The sequence below is a fragment of the Melospiza georgiana genome, chromosome 3 (genome assembly GCF_028018845.1).
Source record: "Melospiza georgiana isolate bMelGeo1 chromosome 3, bMelGeo1.pri, whole genome shotgun sequence".
Taxonomy (NCBI): Eukaryota; Metazoa; Chordata; class Aves; order Passeriformes; family Passerellidae; genus Melospiza; species Melospiza georgiana.
Window position 1 is genome coordinate 25,725,330 of NC_080432.1, and position 17,099 is coordinate 25,742,428.

At 44.4% G+C, this 17,099-nt stretch overlaps 2 protein-coding genes across 7 annotated transcripts in view; both read right to left on the reverse strand.

The window, feature by feature from the left end:
• Positions 1-633: 633 nt before the first annotated feature.
• On the reverse strand, positions 634-8,416 carry MAL (mal, T cell differentiation protein). Of its 2 annotated transcripts, XM_058021323.1 has the most exons (4): positions 5,256-8,416; positions 1,953-2,123; positions 1,695-1,820; positions 634-1,466 (listed from the first exon to the last, which is right to left on the reverse strand). In XM_058021323.1, exons 1-4 carry the CDS (start codon positions 5,340-5,342, stop codon positions 1,392-1,394), a joined length of 459 nt encoding a protein of 152 aa, XP_057877306.1. In that variant the 5' UTR covers positions 5,343-8,416; the 3' UTR covers positions 634-1,391. The 2 variants fall into 2 exon arrangements, with proteins under 2 accessions (XP_057877306.1, XP_057877305.1); XM_058021322.1 differs by having other exon boundaries at positions 1,953-5,346.
• Positions 8,417-10,471: 2,055 nt separating this feature from the next.
• Positions 10,472-17,099, reverse strand: part of GPCPD1 (glycerophosphocholine phosphodiesterase 1) — a 41,915-nt gene continuing 35,287 nt past the window's right edge. For 4 of the 5 annotated variants that reach the window (XM_058021318.1, XM_058021316.1, XM_058021320.1 and 1 more), the window contains exon 20: positions 10,472-12,094. In XM_058021318.1, coding sequence (XP_057877301.1) covers positions 11,890-12,094 — 205 coding nt within the window. In that variant the 3' untranslated portion in view covers positions 10,472-11,889. Of the gene's footprint in view, positions 12,095-15,572; positions 15,674-17,099 lie in introns of all 5 variants that reach the window. The other variant, XM_058021321.1, reaches the window with a different exon arrangement.

Here is a 17,099-nt window from a genome sequence, read left to right on the forward strand (position 1 = left end):
ACACCCCATGATGATGGGATGGTGAAACCAGTTTCAACAGGTGGATGTGGAACTTCAGAGCCATGTGCCATTGTCCAAAGTGGCTTTGAGTTCCCTCCCTGCCCTGAAAAGGGATTTCTCTTTCCACCTCTGTTGCAAGCAGTTCCCTGTTGTCACAGTAACACAAGCAAAACAAGTCAGGCTGGTTTTCAGCAAAGACAAAAAATCTCCACAAATGTTTTCCTTAGTTTGCAATTAAAAAGCTTCAAACCAAACCCATGGTCACAGGTCAAAAGTTTGCCCAGATATGAATCAACAGAGGAGCCTCCAAGTCAACTTTTATTTCCTTCTTATCCTCTAGTCCTCAGTGTTATCCAGGAACTTCAGACTTAAAATGGAAGCATTCTTTGCCCCATAAGCTGAAAGAGATAATTTAGTACCACTGTTTCTTAGGCACCTTTAAGATGTTGAAAACATCCCTTCCTGGGTCTAAACCCCATTTGAATTCATTCACTGTCAAAGTTTAACCCCAGCTGGCAATTGAGCTCCACCCAGCCAGTCACTCAGCCCCGTGGTGCCTGTCAGGGTGCAAAGCTCCTGGGGCTGGGTGCAGCAAAGGGAAAAAGAGCAGCAAGGACTCACCCGTTCTCAAAATCACAGCAAACCCATCTTTATTAGTGACACCATGGCAGTGTGAGAGAGTAGCATTCACCAAAGGCAGGAGTTGATTGCCTCTGCTTACTGAGGATTTGATTCTGACCACCCAGAGAAGTCTCCTACAGCCCACTGGGCCCCTTCCAGGTTGTGCTTTGTAGGGCTGGGATCAAGGGCAGTGGTAATTCCTGGCCTTACAGTCGTACCTCAGAATTCAGCAGCACCCTTCAGGAGCTACAGTGATCCACATTGCTCCTGAGCTGAGTTAAATATTGTCCCCATTGTTCATTGCAAGTCAGAGAAGGCATTTTCAGAAACTGCTTGAAAATATTAATTTGCACAGTGGTTCTAGGGGGGGAAACACACTTAAATGGGCACACAGCAATTAAAATGACACAGTTTCACACTTGTACTCCTTGGTGTTTGTTGTTCCCTTTTCCCCTGATACCAGTAACAACTCTGGATACATAAAGGTGAAGTCCAGGGATATTTTAGCCCTTTGAACCCAACTATACTGTTTTTTTAAAACTGGATGGCTTTTTTTTTTTTATTTTGGCCCCAGCATCAAACTGTACCCAGCCTGGAAGATATTGAAGGGAAACAGATTGTGCCAAGATATTCCTTTCTCTGGCAAGCTCCTTGTCTTCATCACCATGATCCCACATAAAAAGCTACTTGTTTCTAGGCTATGCATTAGAAAACAAACCCCAAACCCAGCCTGGAGAGGACAGCTGTTGTTGCTGGGGCTGTTCAGGCCCTCAGGACGATTTCCACCGCAGGAGCGAGAACACCTTGTGGATCACATACAGCAGGGTGGCCACGAATGCAAATACCTGGGATGGAAAAACACAGCAGCCCGTCAGTGTCCTGGGACACGGTGCCACCCCAGCACTGAGCCCACGCCTCGTGACGTGCCACATGTCTGGGGACACCCGTGCATGATGAGACGGTGACTGGTTTCTCTCCCCCCTCCCCAAACTGTTGGTGCAAATACAGATTTGCACTTGAGGCCACTCCAGAGCCACCTGCTGCCATTCCCTGCCCTCCTGCCAGGCACTCACCACAGCAGCAATGTTCTCCCTGTACTCCTGAGCCAGCAATGTGAAGCCAAGCGAATAGGTGGTGTAGGCTTCCAGCACCGCGGCACTGAGGTAGAACAGCGCTGCCGTGCTGTGGCAGATGGCATCCTAAGGAACAAGGAGCACACCGTCACCTCCAAGGGAGTCACACTGCCCCTACAACCAGGCTGCAGGCTGGAGAGCAGCAGCAGCACCCTGCTGGTGACAAAGCCACCCCTAGGGTTTGTCACAGGCACGTACCAAGGTGACCCAGCAGCTGCCGCCGCCGCCGTGAACGCCGCAGAAGTAGAGGCACAGGAGGGAGAAGGACATGACGAAGCAGAACACGGAGACAAACATCACCCAGCCCTGCAGCATGGGGACTAGGACCTTCGAGGATGCCACCAGGATCCACACAAGGCCCCCAAAGATCTGCAAGTCAAAGTGGGGGACAGGGTGAGTGTGGGTTAAAGTGACTTGTCCAGAGCAGAGCCAAAAGCCACTCACGCCTCTGGCACTGCACATGGCAGCAGCCCATGAGTTCTTCCACTCAAAAATGGGCATTCAGCTGGGAGTATCTGCCACTGATCCTGACCAAAAAAATTCCTCACTGGTGCCACTACCACTCACACCCTCCCTACACCAGTGTGCTTAGGAGGCTGGCTCAGACCCTTCTGAGGGCTGGCTTTAATGAACAGGGAGGCTGACTTAGGAGAGGTATCTTTGCTTCACACCCAGCATGTCAAACCCAGCTCACCTGCACAAGAAGCACAGACACCTGCCCTCACAAGGGTCACATGCAAATATCACTCTGAGAGAGGTTTGACTCTCTGGGTAGAGAAAAAGAGCCTGAGGCTCCCAGCTTCTGCTTGGGAAAGGAAGCTCATATTTCTGCTCCAGTCCTTTGGGTCATCCTTCACTGCCTACATCAGAGCTGTGCCTGGTCCCAGCTGCTGCTGTGAGAGCAGGTAGGACCTTCTCAGCCAGCCTTGGGAGTTTGCCATGGGTGGTACACAGGGACAGCTATGTCTGGGCTCCATCCCTTCACCAGCAGACTCCTGCACAAGAGGATGGGAGCATTATGTTCAGTGTTGTGGAATGTCTGGAGTGCAAGTGGTGCCTTTGCACTGAAATGCCCTCAGTAGCTTTTCTGTGCCACAAATCAGCCCAGTTATTCCTTGGTCCTGTGCAGAGTTCAGTCTGTGCAGCATCCTGTGATGAGGAGCTCCACAGCTGAGCCCACACTCTGTGGATCTGTGCTGTTGTGGGGATCTATCCCTCACCACCAGCCAGTCTGGGATTCAGGCAGATGTCCAGAGGCAGGAGAGCCTTGCTGACTTTAAGGTCATTCTGATCCTTGTATGGCCAGTGTATCCCAGCCAGCATCCAAGTGCCAGCTCATACTCATTTCCATTTCCTTCCAATAATTTTGCAAGTGGAAAGAAAGTCTCTGATTTATGTTAACTCAGAAAATGTTACATCATTTGTGTCACCCCACAGTTGTAGGAAAGTTTGTTGGTGCCATTATGCAAATTGACACATGACATCAATTATGTGGTTGAGATGTGGCAAAGACCTGAGTGAAAATGGGTCTTCCAAAGTGCTGCTCTCGTGGTCCCTCCTGTAACAACCAAAGGCTGAGCCTTGAACACTGATCCAGTCCTTTTAATCACTCATGGGCTGACACAATGAGTGTGTTGCAGCTAAAAATCCTGGGGAAAAGCATTATGGCTGCTCCATTAAAATCAAGCACAAATTATGGTGAGATACAAGGTTGGGGAAAGAAGCACCACAGCTCACTCCCTACCACTCACCATCTCTCCTTCCTGCAGGCTGTGCTTACCACTCAGAAATGTCTGTTTGACCTGGTTTGATTATTGACTTTGGTTTTATAGTGAAGATTCATAAAAAGGAAGGAAGGATTGAGAGGCTTTCAAGAACTCACAGCAGGATGCATACAGCAGTCTGGAAATAATTCATCCTTTAAATACCTTTTACAAAGCAAACATATCTGCTTTCAGCTTGTTTCAGGTTTTCCACATAGGTCTGGGTATCCATATGTGCAGAAAATTCTTCAGATTAAATAGATTACAAGAATTAAACTGAGCCTCACAGATTAAAAATGGTAACTTTTGATCAGCCCATGCAAATGTGGCAATCATCTGAGCTGCAGGTAGGATCTTCTGAAACTTTCACAACTATCTTAGCATTTAAAATGCCAATTTTGTTTTGTTATGTTACCATCTCGGCCCATGGCAGGGAACCTGAGATTCCACTAAGGAATGAGAAACTCTTTATCCCTCTGATTCAAGGCAGCCACCTCCTTTGTACACAGCAGAGGTCACACAGTTGCACAGCCCAGAATCTGCCTGGAGATGGAGAAATCCAGTCATGCAGCATTCCTCCTTCCTGGGTGGTTCCTGGTTCCTGGGCCTTCAGGATGCACATTTCCAGATCTTACCCAAACCAAGGATAGTGTGCTCACTTCAGCAAGCTGCCCTGGCAAATCCCCTGGAGACAGGGATTACAAACAAACAGTTCAAGGGGAATGAGCTCTCTGAGGCCAGCAGGACCAACATAACTCAGGGGCAGGGGTGGCGGGCAAGTGTCAGCCCAGCCAAAATCTCCACAGGCACTCAACATCCTCCCTCCTGTAGCTCCAGGAAACCTGGGCATTGCTCTTGGGCACAGATCAGGTCTACATCCTCTTTGCTACATTGTTATCACCAGGGGAATGAAGGAAACTTTGTATATCCCAGGAGCGGGGAGCAGGCTGGGTGACCGGAAAGGATTTGGTGCCAGATGGCAAAACTGAAGTTTTTAGCATGAAATAATCTGAATGCCATTCTACAATACTCAACCAGAGCTTTCAAGGCGCTGGGAATTTGGAAAAAAGCCTCCCAAGCTCTTGTGCGAAGAGCACATTTCATGAGTGGGGCAGAGGACAGGGGAAAAGTTCAGGCTGAGACTTTGTATCCAATAACCTATGCTCAGAGCAATTCCTTTCAACCACCAGCGCCAAGTCCATTAAGATTATGATCTCCTCCTGCTCAATGAAGCTACAGTGTGGAAAGAGGTTTCAAGGTGTTTGCTCACCCTTTGCTCACCTTTCGCTCTCCCACACGCCCAGGGTCCCGCAGCTCCGCACCTGCGGCTCAGGAATGCCGCGATGGAAGCACAGCCTCGGCTGCTGCCAGCAATTCCCTCGCTCCCTAACCCCCTGCTCCAAGCCAGCAGCTCATCCTCTGCCTGTGCTCTCCGCTAAAATCACCCCGGGTCATTAACCAGCTCCATTTGGCACCTGCTTAAACCCACCGGCAGCCCCTGCTGTGTTTCAGGCAGGAAATTAAAACGTTTTTCAAGGACTCCAGAAAAATCCCACTGCAGACTAAAGGAGAGCTTCAGAGCCCGTGGTTTTCCCCGAGGATGAGATGCCCTCCAGCCCCCTGTGGCTCAGGGACCTGGCGTGGGACAAGTGTCACCCCTCGGACACCTGCAGCACAACCTGTGCTGAGTGCCCAAGCAGCAGCCACAGCCCTCCCCCAGGGACAAGGCAGCACTCACGATTTCAGGGATGAAGAGCACATCTGGGAAGGTCGTCAGGACGGCCAGGCCGCTGGGCAAAGTGCTGGTGGAAGTTGAGGAAGACATCGGAAGCCTCTGGCACGGTGCTTATCGGCCACTCTGCTCCTCACTGCTGAATGCAGCCTCCTCACCTCTCCCTCTCTCTCTCCCTCCTTTCCTGCCCTTCCTGCTCTCGTTTCTTCCTCTTTCCTCCCCTTCCTGCCCTGGTTCCTTTCCTTCCTGCTGACAGATGAAGACAGCTGTGAGTGGCACAGGTGTGGCCAAACCCTGTGACCTGGAGTCACATGGGAGCTGTTCGGGAGATGCAGGGGCAGCCCTGGGGCACTGGCAGCAGAGTTCGGCTGTCCCCACACCCGAGCTGCCAGGCAGGTTCCTGGGCAGGGCCCCGTGGCACTGGGTGACAGCTGAGGGCAGCAGGGGACACCTGTGCCCATCCACCTGCACAGCCTCGAGTCCCCTTGGATTTGCACAGTGAGCCAGCCACAGTGACCCACACCTGAGGTGGTCACAGCAGAGGACACGAGGGCGGCTGGTGGTCAAGGCAGGCCAGGATGTGACAGGGGACAAACAGTGGGCCTAGAAATGTCCCACAGACATCCAGGGATGAGGGCAATCAAACTGCAGGCCAAACCACCTCCACCATCTCTGAAGGAGATTGGAAATGCCAAGGTAACACAAATGACCTAAAATGATGAGACTTCCCAGGCAGTTTCACTTTTTAAATTTTACCTTTTTGTCTGTAGTCCATGGGAGCAAGTCATTCCCCTTCTTCTTCATAAGGAATATTTATTTACTCCTCTTAAACACACTTGGGGACATAGCAAAAACCAAAGAACTCCAGAAGCTGAGGCCAAAAAGTGCAGAGAAAGGACTTTGAGAAAGGAAGGCAGGGTAAAACCTGTCCCTTGGAGAAAGCAGTGAGGCAGATGAGTGGAGGAGCCTGCAATGTCAGAAAAACTGGGGAAATGCTTTTAATAAGCAGATTAAGTGAGGGGCAAGGTTACATGGCAGAGCTGGTGGGACAGTGAAGGGGTGGGATGGATGCCTCTTACCCAGACCTTGAGCTCTATTATTTCCAGTCAATTGAAGCAAAAACATCTAAGTAGATAATGCCATCCTTCTTTTTCTTCTGGAGGCCTTTTCTCACTTAAATGCAGAGTCCATGCTGATCTTCGTAACTTCTTCAAAGGTGGGAGAGTGTTTTTGCTGCATCCACCTGATTTCCCACTTCTCCAGAGAGATTTCATTTGCCCTAAGGTGACAGAACTACACATAATGGATGAAAGCTTGGATATGAGGCAGACCTAGAAACCAGTCAGCAAAGAGAGAGAGCTGGAAGCAGTGGGAATGTAGGCATTGGAGCTGGAGACACAGAGCTCCAGAGGGGTCTCACTGTCTCTGTAAGGGATGGAGATAAAGCTGCCCTGTTCCTGGGACCACAGGACTGCTATGAGGAACAAGCAAGTGCATTATGAGGGGCAGGGGCACTGGAGCTATTCCATTTGGAAGGGCTGGGACATCTTTAAAGAACCCCTTCTTTATCCTATTTACAAATTTTTGGTGATGGATTAAAAACCAGGGGGTTTAGTAGAACACTGGGGTCAGTGGTGAAGAATGCTGAGACCAGCTTGATCAAACTCTCTTAAATTAGGCCCCTCCTGACTGAGGTGGGCATCAACAGGGACATGGAAGAGCCTGGTAGGGAAGTGAGAGATGGAAGCTTTGAGCAGAAACCAAAGAGCTGGTAACACCTGACTCAAACACATTCTGCTGAGGACAACACAGAATCTAGAAGTTGCAGGACAATCAACCTCTTCACACTACAAAGGATCAGTCCCAGTTTCCCCAGCATATCTCCTTGAGATGCAAGAAGATGCTTCCCTTGGGTGGGAACAGACCCCAGGGACAGCTCTGGAGGCTGGGTGAGAGGCTTGCCCATGGTCAGTGACATGTGTAACATCAATCTCTATTTAATAGTTATTAAATTGGCTATGTTATTGGTGCAATAAATAGAGCACTCTATCACCAGCTTAACTGTGTAGTAAATAACTCTGACCAGATTGGAGTTTTGCCATTGTGCATTTTTCTCTTTTTGCATTTTCGTCTAATCATTGTCAATTTAAATAAAGTGGTAATTAATCCATCCTTGTCCTTGTCAGCTGCTGGCCACCTGAAAGAAAAGGATGACATTACAGGGTTCCCTAGGGAGGTATAAACCCCTGAGCTTTCTGTTCTGGAAAGGCTTCTCTGAAAGAGATCCCTGGACACACACAGTTTTGGAGCTGGTATCCAAATACGGGAGGTGAGCTCCAGAAAGAGCATGAGGATGCCTTTACCTGCTGAGGACAGCACCTCACCCCATCGCCGGTGGTGCAGGAGGTGCTGCCCCGGGGAGGCACAAAGCAGCAGCAGCAGCAGCTCCTTGGAGAGAACTTCTGTGTTAGAGCAGTCCCTGGTGGATGTTTTACAACACTGGAGGCAGCACTCAAATTTCGGTGCAGGGCTCCTGGGAGGGGATTGCTCCCACACTGGAAATGCCATGAAAGAAAGCAGGTGCTGGCCTTTACCTCCCCTGGGGAGCCTCTTATGTGCACCAGGAACACCAGGGAGAGCTGCTTGCCTTCAAAATAAATGTATTTCTTTTTGTCCTGGCACATTTTGCCAGTAGGGTCCTGACACTTTTGGTTTCAGATCTGCCCTCTGGGTTTCTGAGACAGAAAGGACCACCACAGGACATTTAATTGTCTAGGAAGTACAGAGGGATACAGGGTGGAGTTCTGAATGGTGACAGTGGGAAGCTGAAAGCCAACATCTTTTTTGTCCTGGCACCTTTAGTGCGAGCAAGTAGGGGAGGGCTTCAGGTTTGGATCCTGAAGAAGGGAAAGTGAATCACCTCAGTGCAGTTTAGAGGTTACAAAAGAAAGGTACAGTCCAGCACTGGCTCTTTCTCCCAGGACCTTCTCTGAGGAAGCAGCTGCTGGACTTTTCTCAATTTTGGACATAGATTCTGTGAGAGAATCTGAGGGCACACAGAAAGAGCAAAGTCCTGCATGTGGTGCAGTTTACAGGCTGCAAGAGGAAGGGGAAGGCCAGGACTGGCTTTTTTCCCCAAGAACTGCACAGAAGCAGCCACGGGCGGTTCAAAGCTGGACTCTGGGAGACTGATATGATGGATGCAGCTAAGAAGCAAAGTGCAAACTCCAGGCTGTGGGGTGTAATTCCAGGGGTGTGGGACAAATGTGGAGTCAGCAAGTGTTAGCTCAGCTGGCAGCTGCTGTGACCAAGACTTTGCTGCAGGTTTAGAGTTTACAAGTTTACAGTTTACAAGATCTGTGTGACCGAAAATACATGAAGGCCCAGTTATTTGGAGAAATTTTGGAGGGAGCATCCAACTGTGTATCATAACACAGCAGCTCTGTCATGCGCAGCTCCCACACCATCCAGCTACATATATAAATATATATACAACATCCACATATAAGTATACATATGCACACACCCAAGTACAGGCATTGTGTGGGAGTGTCATTCAGCAACCAATAGTACAGATGCAGAGCCCAGTCTTTGGGTGGGCCAGAAGGAAATGTTCCAAAATCAAGAGAGAAATTCTGTCTCCTCTACTACAGCTCTCACATCTCTGGATTAAAATTCTGTAGCAGTCTCTTGGCTGGAGCAAAGCCATCTCTGCCCTGGACCACACTGGTTTCCAACAAGCACTCCAGAGCAGGAGGGGGCACTTTCCCCTGTCAGATCCCAAATTCTTTGGTTCCTTCTATCCCCCCTGCACTGCCAGTGGCTGAGTGACAGCTGCTCAGCACGCCCAAGCTGCGAGCTCAGCTCCAAGAACTGGCACAGCAGCAGAGCTGTGGAAGCTCCTCAGGTTTGGAGGAAGCTGCTGACACAACTTACTCAGAAAAAAAAGGAGTCAGCAAGAAAACACCAACACTGCTCAGAACTGCCCTGTAAAACCATCACAGTGGGTGGATGTTGGAACCCAGGACATTCCTCTGGCTGCCCTGGAGGACTCGAGACCCTGGCAAGGGGCTCAGAGACCTTGGCACAGAGTCAAAAACACCTGTGCCTTCAATTTTAGTCCATGGAAAAAACTACCAGCCTTGTGTGAAGATTTACAAACCAAAAGAGTTTGAGTAGAATGATGGTCAATTTATCACAGGGTGAAAAAGTAGAATTTTGGAGGTTTAGAATGGGGGTTCAAGAAGCAAGATGGAGGAATCTGTGTCCTGTCCTTCTTCTTGTCCTCCATCTTCTGCTGTGATGGTGGCACTTTTGGATTGCTTTAGAGACAGACTGTCTAACATAGGTGACAGGTATTGGAAAATTATTGTAAATAAAGTACATGTAGTTCTTATTATAAAAAGTTAACATCACCCAAAGGGCAGGGGCTATGCCACAACCCAACCTGCTGGACAGATCGCAGCAGGTCAGAGAAGGAGTGTAATAGATAAGAGAAAATAAACAACCTTGAAAAGCAGAACTGAGGAATCTCAACTCCTTCTTCAGTTGCCAGGCTGGGAAAAAAGACTTTCTGATACCTCAGGGGTCATTTCAACCACAGAAACCTGAGAGGTGGATTTATTTCCACCCCCAGTACCCTCAAACAGAACTGACAAGTGCAATTCCCTGATCACTGAAGGCTGGGAAAGAAGATTTCAAGGGTGCCTGAGCATCCCAGTGGGATGGGTCTGAGAGGTGCTTCACACAGCACAGCTTTTAAACCCCCACAGAACAGGTGTCTCAGCATCTCTGAGGATGTGCTGCCCACCTCTCACAATCAGTGACACAAACTCTGCCAGGAGCTGAGTAACAGCTGGCAAAGCCCTCAAGACCGGCCAAGAGGATCCCACAGGGTACACAAAGGAGGAAAAAAATTTAAAAAAGAAATTTGTGAATTCATCACATAATGAGGAATGTATCAAGTAACAGCCACAGGTTCCTGATGCCAAGATTCTGGTTCAGTGCCCCCTCCCCTTCTCAAAAACAGCTCACACACTTCCAGTTTTGGTTTAGGAATGTTTTGTGGTTTTGTTTGTTTTTTGTTGTTTTTTTTTTTTAATAAAAGAAGGCTTCCAGATACTAATACTATTGTGCTGTTTGTGCAGGACAAACTTTAAATACTAAAATGCACAAGTCAAAACAAGCTGTTTTGAACTGCTCAGCAGTGCAGGCTCAAACACTTATTTGCAATGGCTTTACTCTTTGTACAATCAGTTCTATATGTAGCAATGACTGTATATAAAGAATATAGTACATACTATTGTTTTCATTGTCAATTTACAAGAGAAAAAAAAATAAATATTTTCCATTCTTATTATACATTAACATTTCAGTAGAAAGTTACAGCTGTTGTGTTGGCATGACCTGCAACATCAGGAGGAGAAGGGACATGCATACTTATCTATTAAAACTCTAAACTATGACTTTGTAATAAATTACAGAGGATAGATACCAGCCAACAGAATACTGATTATCTGAATCCAGTACATTTGTGATTCTTGCTCCATGGTAAAAGCCAAAAAATCTTGCAAAATACAAAAGCCAGTAGCTTGCATTATAAGTAAGACAGACAAACCATGTAGGGTACACATACATACCAAGTATGGTAGAGCCTCTTCTCCAAATGTTTGTGAATAACAGGCTTGTGGTTTCTCAGGCAAAGGAGATTAAGTTGTTGAGTTGGTCCTTGCACCCTTCACACATAACTAGCACCATAAAGATGCAAGGACCTCAGCAAACACCTAAAATTAATGCTTAGTAGATAAAGCATGCATTTTGTAGAGTTTGTGCATGGTACACACTCTGTTCATTAAGGTTACTGTGCAAAAAAGATTCTTGACCACTGAAGATGTTTTCTGTAATTCTGTTACAATTATTAGCAACATTTTTAAACTTTAGCAGGCCTGTGTGTGATTAATGAACAACATTACTCGTGGTTCCCCCCTGATTGCTGCACCACTCAACTGGGGGCTGAGGAAACAAAGGCAGCAGCCTCAATTCCAATCAAGTGGGGGAAAACGAGCTGCAGTTTGCTAAAAAATAAAATATTTTAAAATGGCACAAAGCTTTGTACAGGTGGATCTACCAGTGCAAATACATATACATGAGGTACCAATTTGTTCAGATCATGTATAGGCCAGATCTATTTATATGTATCTTAAAATCACTCAATTTCCTGCTGTTAGATAAATGCTACAGCTTGTCAGCCTGTAAGTAAAATCAAAATTAAAACAAATTTTCAGCATATTCAATATCAGATTATTGTCATTTCTCTACAATTTCGTTTCCGAGCTTTCACTACTGAGACTACTTAATTTTTGGTTTTTTTAAAAGCAAAATAATATCATAATAATTTTCTTTTTCAAGACTTGATATGATGTGAGGAAAAAGTTAAAACTGTGTATGTAATTTGGAACAATAACTGTAACTGGTTGAATATTTTAACATTGCTTGAAATTTTACTAAGTACTGTTAGGAAGGAGGAACACAGTTATTGCTATTTGAAGACTTAAAATTAAACCAAACCAACCTGAAAGCATAGACAGAACTATTCCAATGGTGAAAATTCTATAGATACAAAACAGCATTCTGCCTAAAATTAGTCCTTCTTCATCTGAAAACACTTCAAGTTATCTACAGGTTTCTCTTCCTTGCAACAATGATGGCATTTACATGGAGTTATGGCTTTGAAGTGGCTAACTGTGGGGGTCACACAGCTTTTCAACTCTGGCAGCTCTCTCTTGAGACGTTCCAGCTGCTCCACCTGAAATATGTTTGGTTGTTCAGGATTTTGGTCGTATATCCTGAATAAATGAGAAAAGAAAAAACACTAATCAGTATAAACTAGCAGTCCACAGAAATGTACCAGATGAAGCACCTGGGTTTTTTTCCTTAACAGAGCAAAACTGAGGGCCAAAGTCAGTTTATTTGGGGTTAGTACCCTGAGTTTTGCTGCTTATCTCACAATATAAAAAGGTATTCCCTTTACACAGACTGGTTAGTGTTTCATTGGATATACTAAAAACCTACTGGCATATACTCACTTAATCTCCTGACAAATGTGATTTTACAGGTGGCACAAAGCAGTGAAACAAGAGCAGTGTTCCAGGCTTCACAGTTCAAAGCATAAGAAATTTCAGAGATTATTTGAACAGACTGTATTATACTGTTTACACATAATACTGCATTGAGTGTGTACTTACTGTTTCAAGAAGTATTTCACCTCACCCAATTCAGAATTTTTTCTTTTTTAAATTACCACCATTACCACAATACGATGTGAAGAGTGAAAAATAGAAAACCTGACCTCTCTGCACACCTAATGCAGATTAACCATCTGCACTACTTTCATCAGTCTATCCTCTTCTCACTTTCTTGTTTTCACATATGTAAAAAAAGCTGCAGATTGGAAATGTCAGCATCATCCCAGATTGTCCAAATCCAAACCACATTTTGAGTGACAGCAAAATCAAAAAATCAAAACAAATTTTCAGCAAGCACTGAGCACAACTCAAGCACCATTCTGGTGTAATTCATTACAAAGAAAAAGCATTAGTGCTCCTGTAACCTAACATTGGTACAACACCTATTATAACAAGGATATACCTTGATTTCCCAACATTCATTTTTAATATCAGCATGTTTATATTCAAAATTTTAATCCTGGAACCCATTTGCTCTCACTTTTAGTTGTTGCACATACACAGTTCCAGGTATTGCAGGTCTTCAAGTTTTTCTCCTTGAAATGAAAACTTCTTCAAGAAATTACCATGGCTTCTCCCTTAGTCTTTAAGAATGATCATACTTCACTTATGATTCCTTCAAGAAAGCAGTTTGCTTTTATTTCATCCTCCTTTGTCTCTCACACATTTTCAAGTTAAGCCCAAAAGGAACCAATGCCACTAACAAAACAATGTAGTGCTCAAGTGAGAGAGTGCAAGGTGCCCTTTCACCCTGACAAGACAACTTGTGAACTGCTGGCAACTCCAAGACACCAAAACCAACATGCAGCTCAAAGATGGGTACAATAATGGGATTCAGGTGAGGAAACACTTCCACAGGAAATACTGATACAGATCACAGTAAGGTCAAGAACAATTTTTGTGAAGAAACTCCTAGGAGTGAGGATAGATGTCCAGTTTGATGAAATTCAAACAGAAGGCACAGCATTTGAATTACTTGCACACCACTTGTAATCCAATACAGGCCTAAGATATGACCCAAATTTGCCCAATGGAAGCTTTCTGCAAAATAACAGCTCCACCTTCCTTCCTGCGCTTTCTTCAGCTGAGTCAGCTGGCACCTTATGAATTTCTCTGCAAATTCCACACAAAACACTGAAACTTGAGGATACTATTCTATATAAAACACGTGTTAGGAACTAAGAAGCTAAGAAGGAACTCTTTCCCGTCAGTTAGACACTAGAACAGCAACAGAATGATTCTTCTAAGCCCCTTGTTCCTAGAACATGGCTAAGCATGTTTCCAAGCAGCTTCTGGCAAGTATTTTAATATTAGTTCTTTACTACAACAAGGATAAACTCTTTAATTCCTGCTCCATTCTAAATTATTTTCAATTGAGATTCTGGATGAATTCAACCCTCCAGGCTCCTTTCAAGCTGTCCCCTAGAGCCAGTCCACTCCAATGTGGGTATCTGGTTTCTTTTAAACCAAAGGCAGAGAAGACAACTCAAAGCAAAACTTCAGAATTTCTTGACCCTACTTTTTGTTTGGGTCCACAAAAGTACACCATCAGTTTGCAGCAACAGAGCTCCAGTACTTCTCTAATTATTTCCAGCATCACTGTAAAGACAAGGAATCAACTTCCATCTCCCTCTCCTCCTTTCTTCAACAGGACAATAATTTGTAAGCAACTATGCACCAAAGTTTCTCCATCCAAACTCCTGTTAAGAAGCAAACCCTGCAGAAGACTGGGAAGTTCTTTAAACAATACTCTTAAGTAAGCACCTTCTACAAAAGACATTGCAGGGCTCTGCAGTGAGTGTAAAACTGATGTGCTTGGCTCCTGAAAGGTGTTTTGCAACCTTTGAAAACACATACAAGACAAGAAGGCAGCAGCACTGAAATACTGGTTCCATGCTCAAAAGATTTTCTGAAGCTTTTGATTAAAGCTTTTCACTTTTCTTTAGATATAGAGGAAAAACTTCGAGTTTACTTTGCAATTCACAAAATGGGGAAGAGTTAAACTGTCTTAACAACCCATCATAACATATTAATTCAGTTACTGAGTAGGTTATAAATCAACTTGTACTACACTTCCTCCACATCTCCATGCTGTTATTTAAGTAACATGCAGTTTCAGGCAAACAGGGCAGCCCAGATTTCAGCAGTCTTGTGCTTTTGAGAAGTATTTAAAACACTTTTGATTTGATTGCCAGCTAAATTTGTGTAAATGTTGGGAAGTTACTAATACCAGTCAAGCACAGCTTTTGCCTGCAAATGCAACATGCAGCCTAAGGAACTGCAGTGTTTGGACAAAGCTCTCATGGAAAAGCTCTCAGCATCCATGTTTGGGAAATAGTGATTTCGTATTTTTATGCAGTTCTGTGTATTATTCAACAAACAAAATTCAGATCATGTAAAGTGAATGAGAAAAGATGATGCAAGTGTAAGCTAGCACCCACTCCCTCTCCACATTGGTATTCAATATACAGCCAGCAGGTGTAAAAATACAAGGCTGCATTGTTCTTACTGAGTTAAGTATCTTCAAATACAGATATATTTTCTGGACTATTTCCAAAGCCTATCCAGGAAAAAAGCACCAGATCAATCACCTCAGAAATCATGCTTTACAAATGAGCATTTTAATCAAGCCAGAGTAATTTCACAATAGGTTGAAATTTCTTCTTTAATAAAGCATTTTAAGGATGTGATTTATGTGCAGACAGAAGACACCCAGTCATGCACATAAAGTACCTTCTTGTTTAAGAGCCCAAATAAAAGCCTGAAGGCAGAAATGGCACCTTTCTGTAGAGGCTGCCCTTTTAATTCAAATAATTTGGTTAAACACTGAGACGAATGGTAGTTGAATGTAGGAACATAGGAAATTATCATCCCAGAACATCTGCTTGGATTACTGACTTTGGGTGTATGTAATAATTTGCAGCCCAAGTGGAGAAAGGCCTGGATGAGGGGAGGGAGTGCATTTGTGTTCTTTCCTCTGCCCCAGTGAGCTCAGCCTTTTAATATTTTTGGCATTTGTAAACTTCCCAGATTTAGTCTTGCAGTTGTTCTCCATGCAAAGCAAAGCCAGACCCCCTACCTGCATTTTTTTTTCCCCAGAGCTTGGTATCATCAACTTTTGGTATTCAGGACACAGTTTTTCTGCCATCTTCACAACTGGCTACAGTGTTTTGGTCAATTCTACATGGATGATTAAAGTTTGGAAAAAAAACGCTTACAGAAATAATCTCTATGCACACAGTTCATAATCTCAGAAATAACTACTGCACACAGTAACTCAGGGCCACACACAAGCAACCTAAAATTCACTACAATTCCTCTATTCACTTCCTAGATTATTCAGATAATTAGCACTTAACATGGTGTAAGAAAAGGCCTAGTAAACAGCAACACAAAATACCATAATTGATAGATATCTGGACTTGGCCATAAATCCAGGGAACAAAAATACAGAAACCATGGAAGAAGCACCATCTTAATTCAGCCCAGGAAATATTCTGGAATTTGAAGACACAACAACAGCCTGAACTGGCTTGACACTAAAACAGATTACTGCAGTCCCTACTTATTACTTAGGCCTTGGAACAATCGTGTACATCTCTCTCTCTTGAGTTCTGCTTTTTAAATTTAGTTTTACATTTATTTATTTCTAAACTCCAAACAGCATAGGATATGGATGCTGACACCATACCTATTTAAACTCTAAATATCAACTTCAAGTCTCAAGTGATCTGAAAGACTGACTCTTTACCCAGCAGCTCCAGCTGTGAGTGGAAATGTTTGCTGCCAGGTTTTACATCCCTACATTCCAGGACTTGCAGGTACCACCTGCATCTCAAAATGTCCACCTTGAGACATCTGATGCAACTTTCAGAAACTGTAATATCCCTAACCTGCATTAAGAGTGAATTTAATTTTACTCACACAATTAGTAAAACTTGAAAAGTAATTAAGAATTGCAAAGGGACATCCCATTGTTTGTTTTGGCCTACAGAAAAAAAAAGGGAAATTACATTTAGAAATTACACTTAACAAGCCTGCAATAACAACTTTGGAGTTAATACTAATTTTGGGGTTCCTCTCCAAAAAATGGGAAGATATTGAAGTGGGAGTGACAGAGGAGGCAGGCAGTGAGAGGAGAGATAAACATTATTAAGAATCCAGATTATCTAAACAGTGAAGGAAGGTAAAGAAATATTTGTTCAGTTAAATCCACAAGGGAATTAAGCCTTCCAACGAACTGGCTGGTTATCAGAAAGTGAGATGAAAGGTGTTCTACTGACCTACTACAACTTAAAATACACCAAATAGGACACATAAGATGACAAGTAGCAGCCTCAACATAAATGCCACAATATTTAAGTAGCATGGAGTATCTAAAGCAATAAAAGCAACACGAAGTCAGAAGTTAGGCTGGCCCCTGCTTTACTGTTTTACCACAGTAGTGAGTATCTATTGCACAGGGAGTAATTAACAACTCTGGAAGACTGGATTAGTAGACATGAGATGAAGAGACATTCCACAAACACTTTATGCAGTGGAGTTTATAAACACCCCACCAATAATATATCAATTTAACTTATGCATACCACAGAATAAAATTTCA

Coding starts and splice junctions, on each gene's coding strand:
- MAL (XM_058021322.1), bottom strand. CDS start 2,255: ATGCCCATTTTTGAGTGGAAGAACTCATGGGCTGCTGCCATGTGCAGT. Junction 1,821..1,952: donor GCAGCTGCTGGGTCACCTTG/GTACGTGCCTGT, acceptor CTTGTTCCTTAG/GATGCCATCTGCCACAGCAC. Junction 1,467..1,694: donor GGGAGAACATTGCTGCTGTG/GTGAGTGCCTGG, acceptor TTTCCATCCCAG/GTATTTGCATTCGTGGCCAC.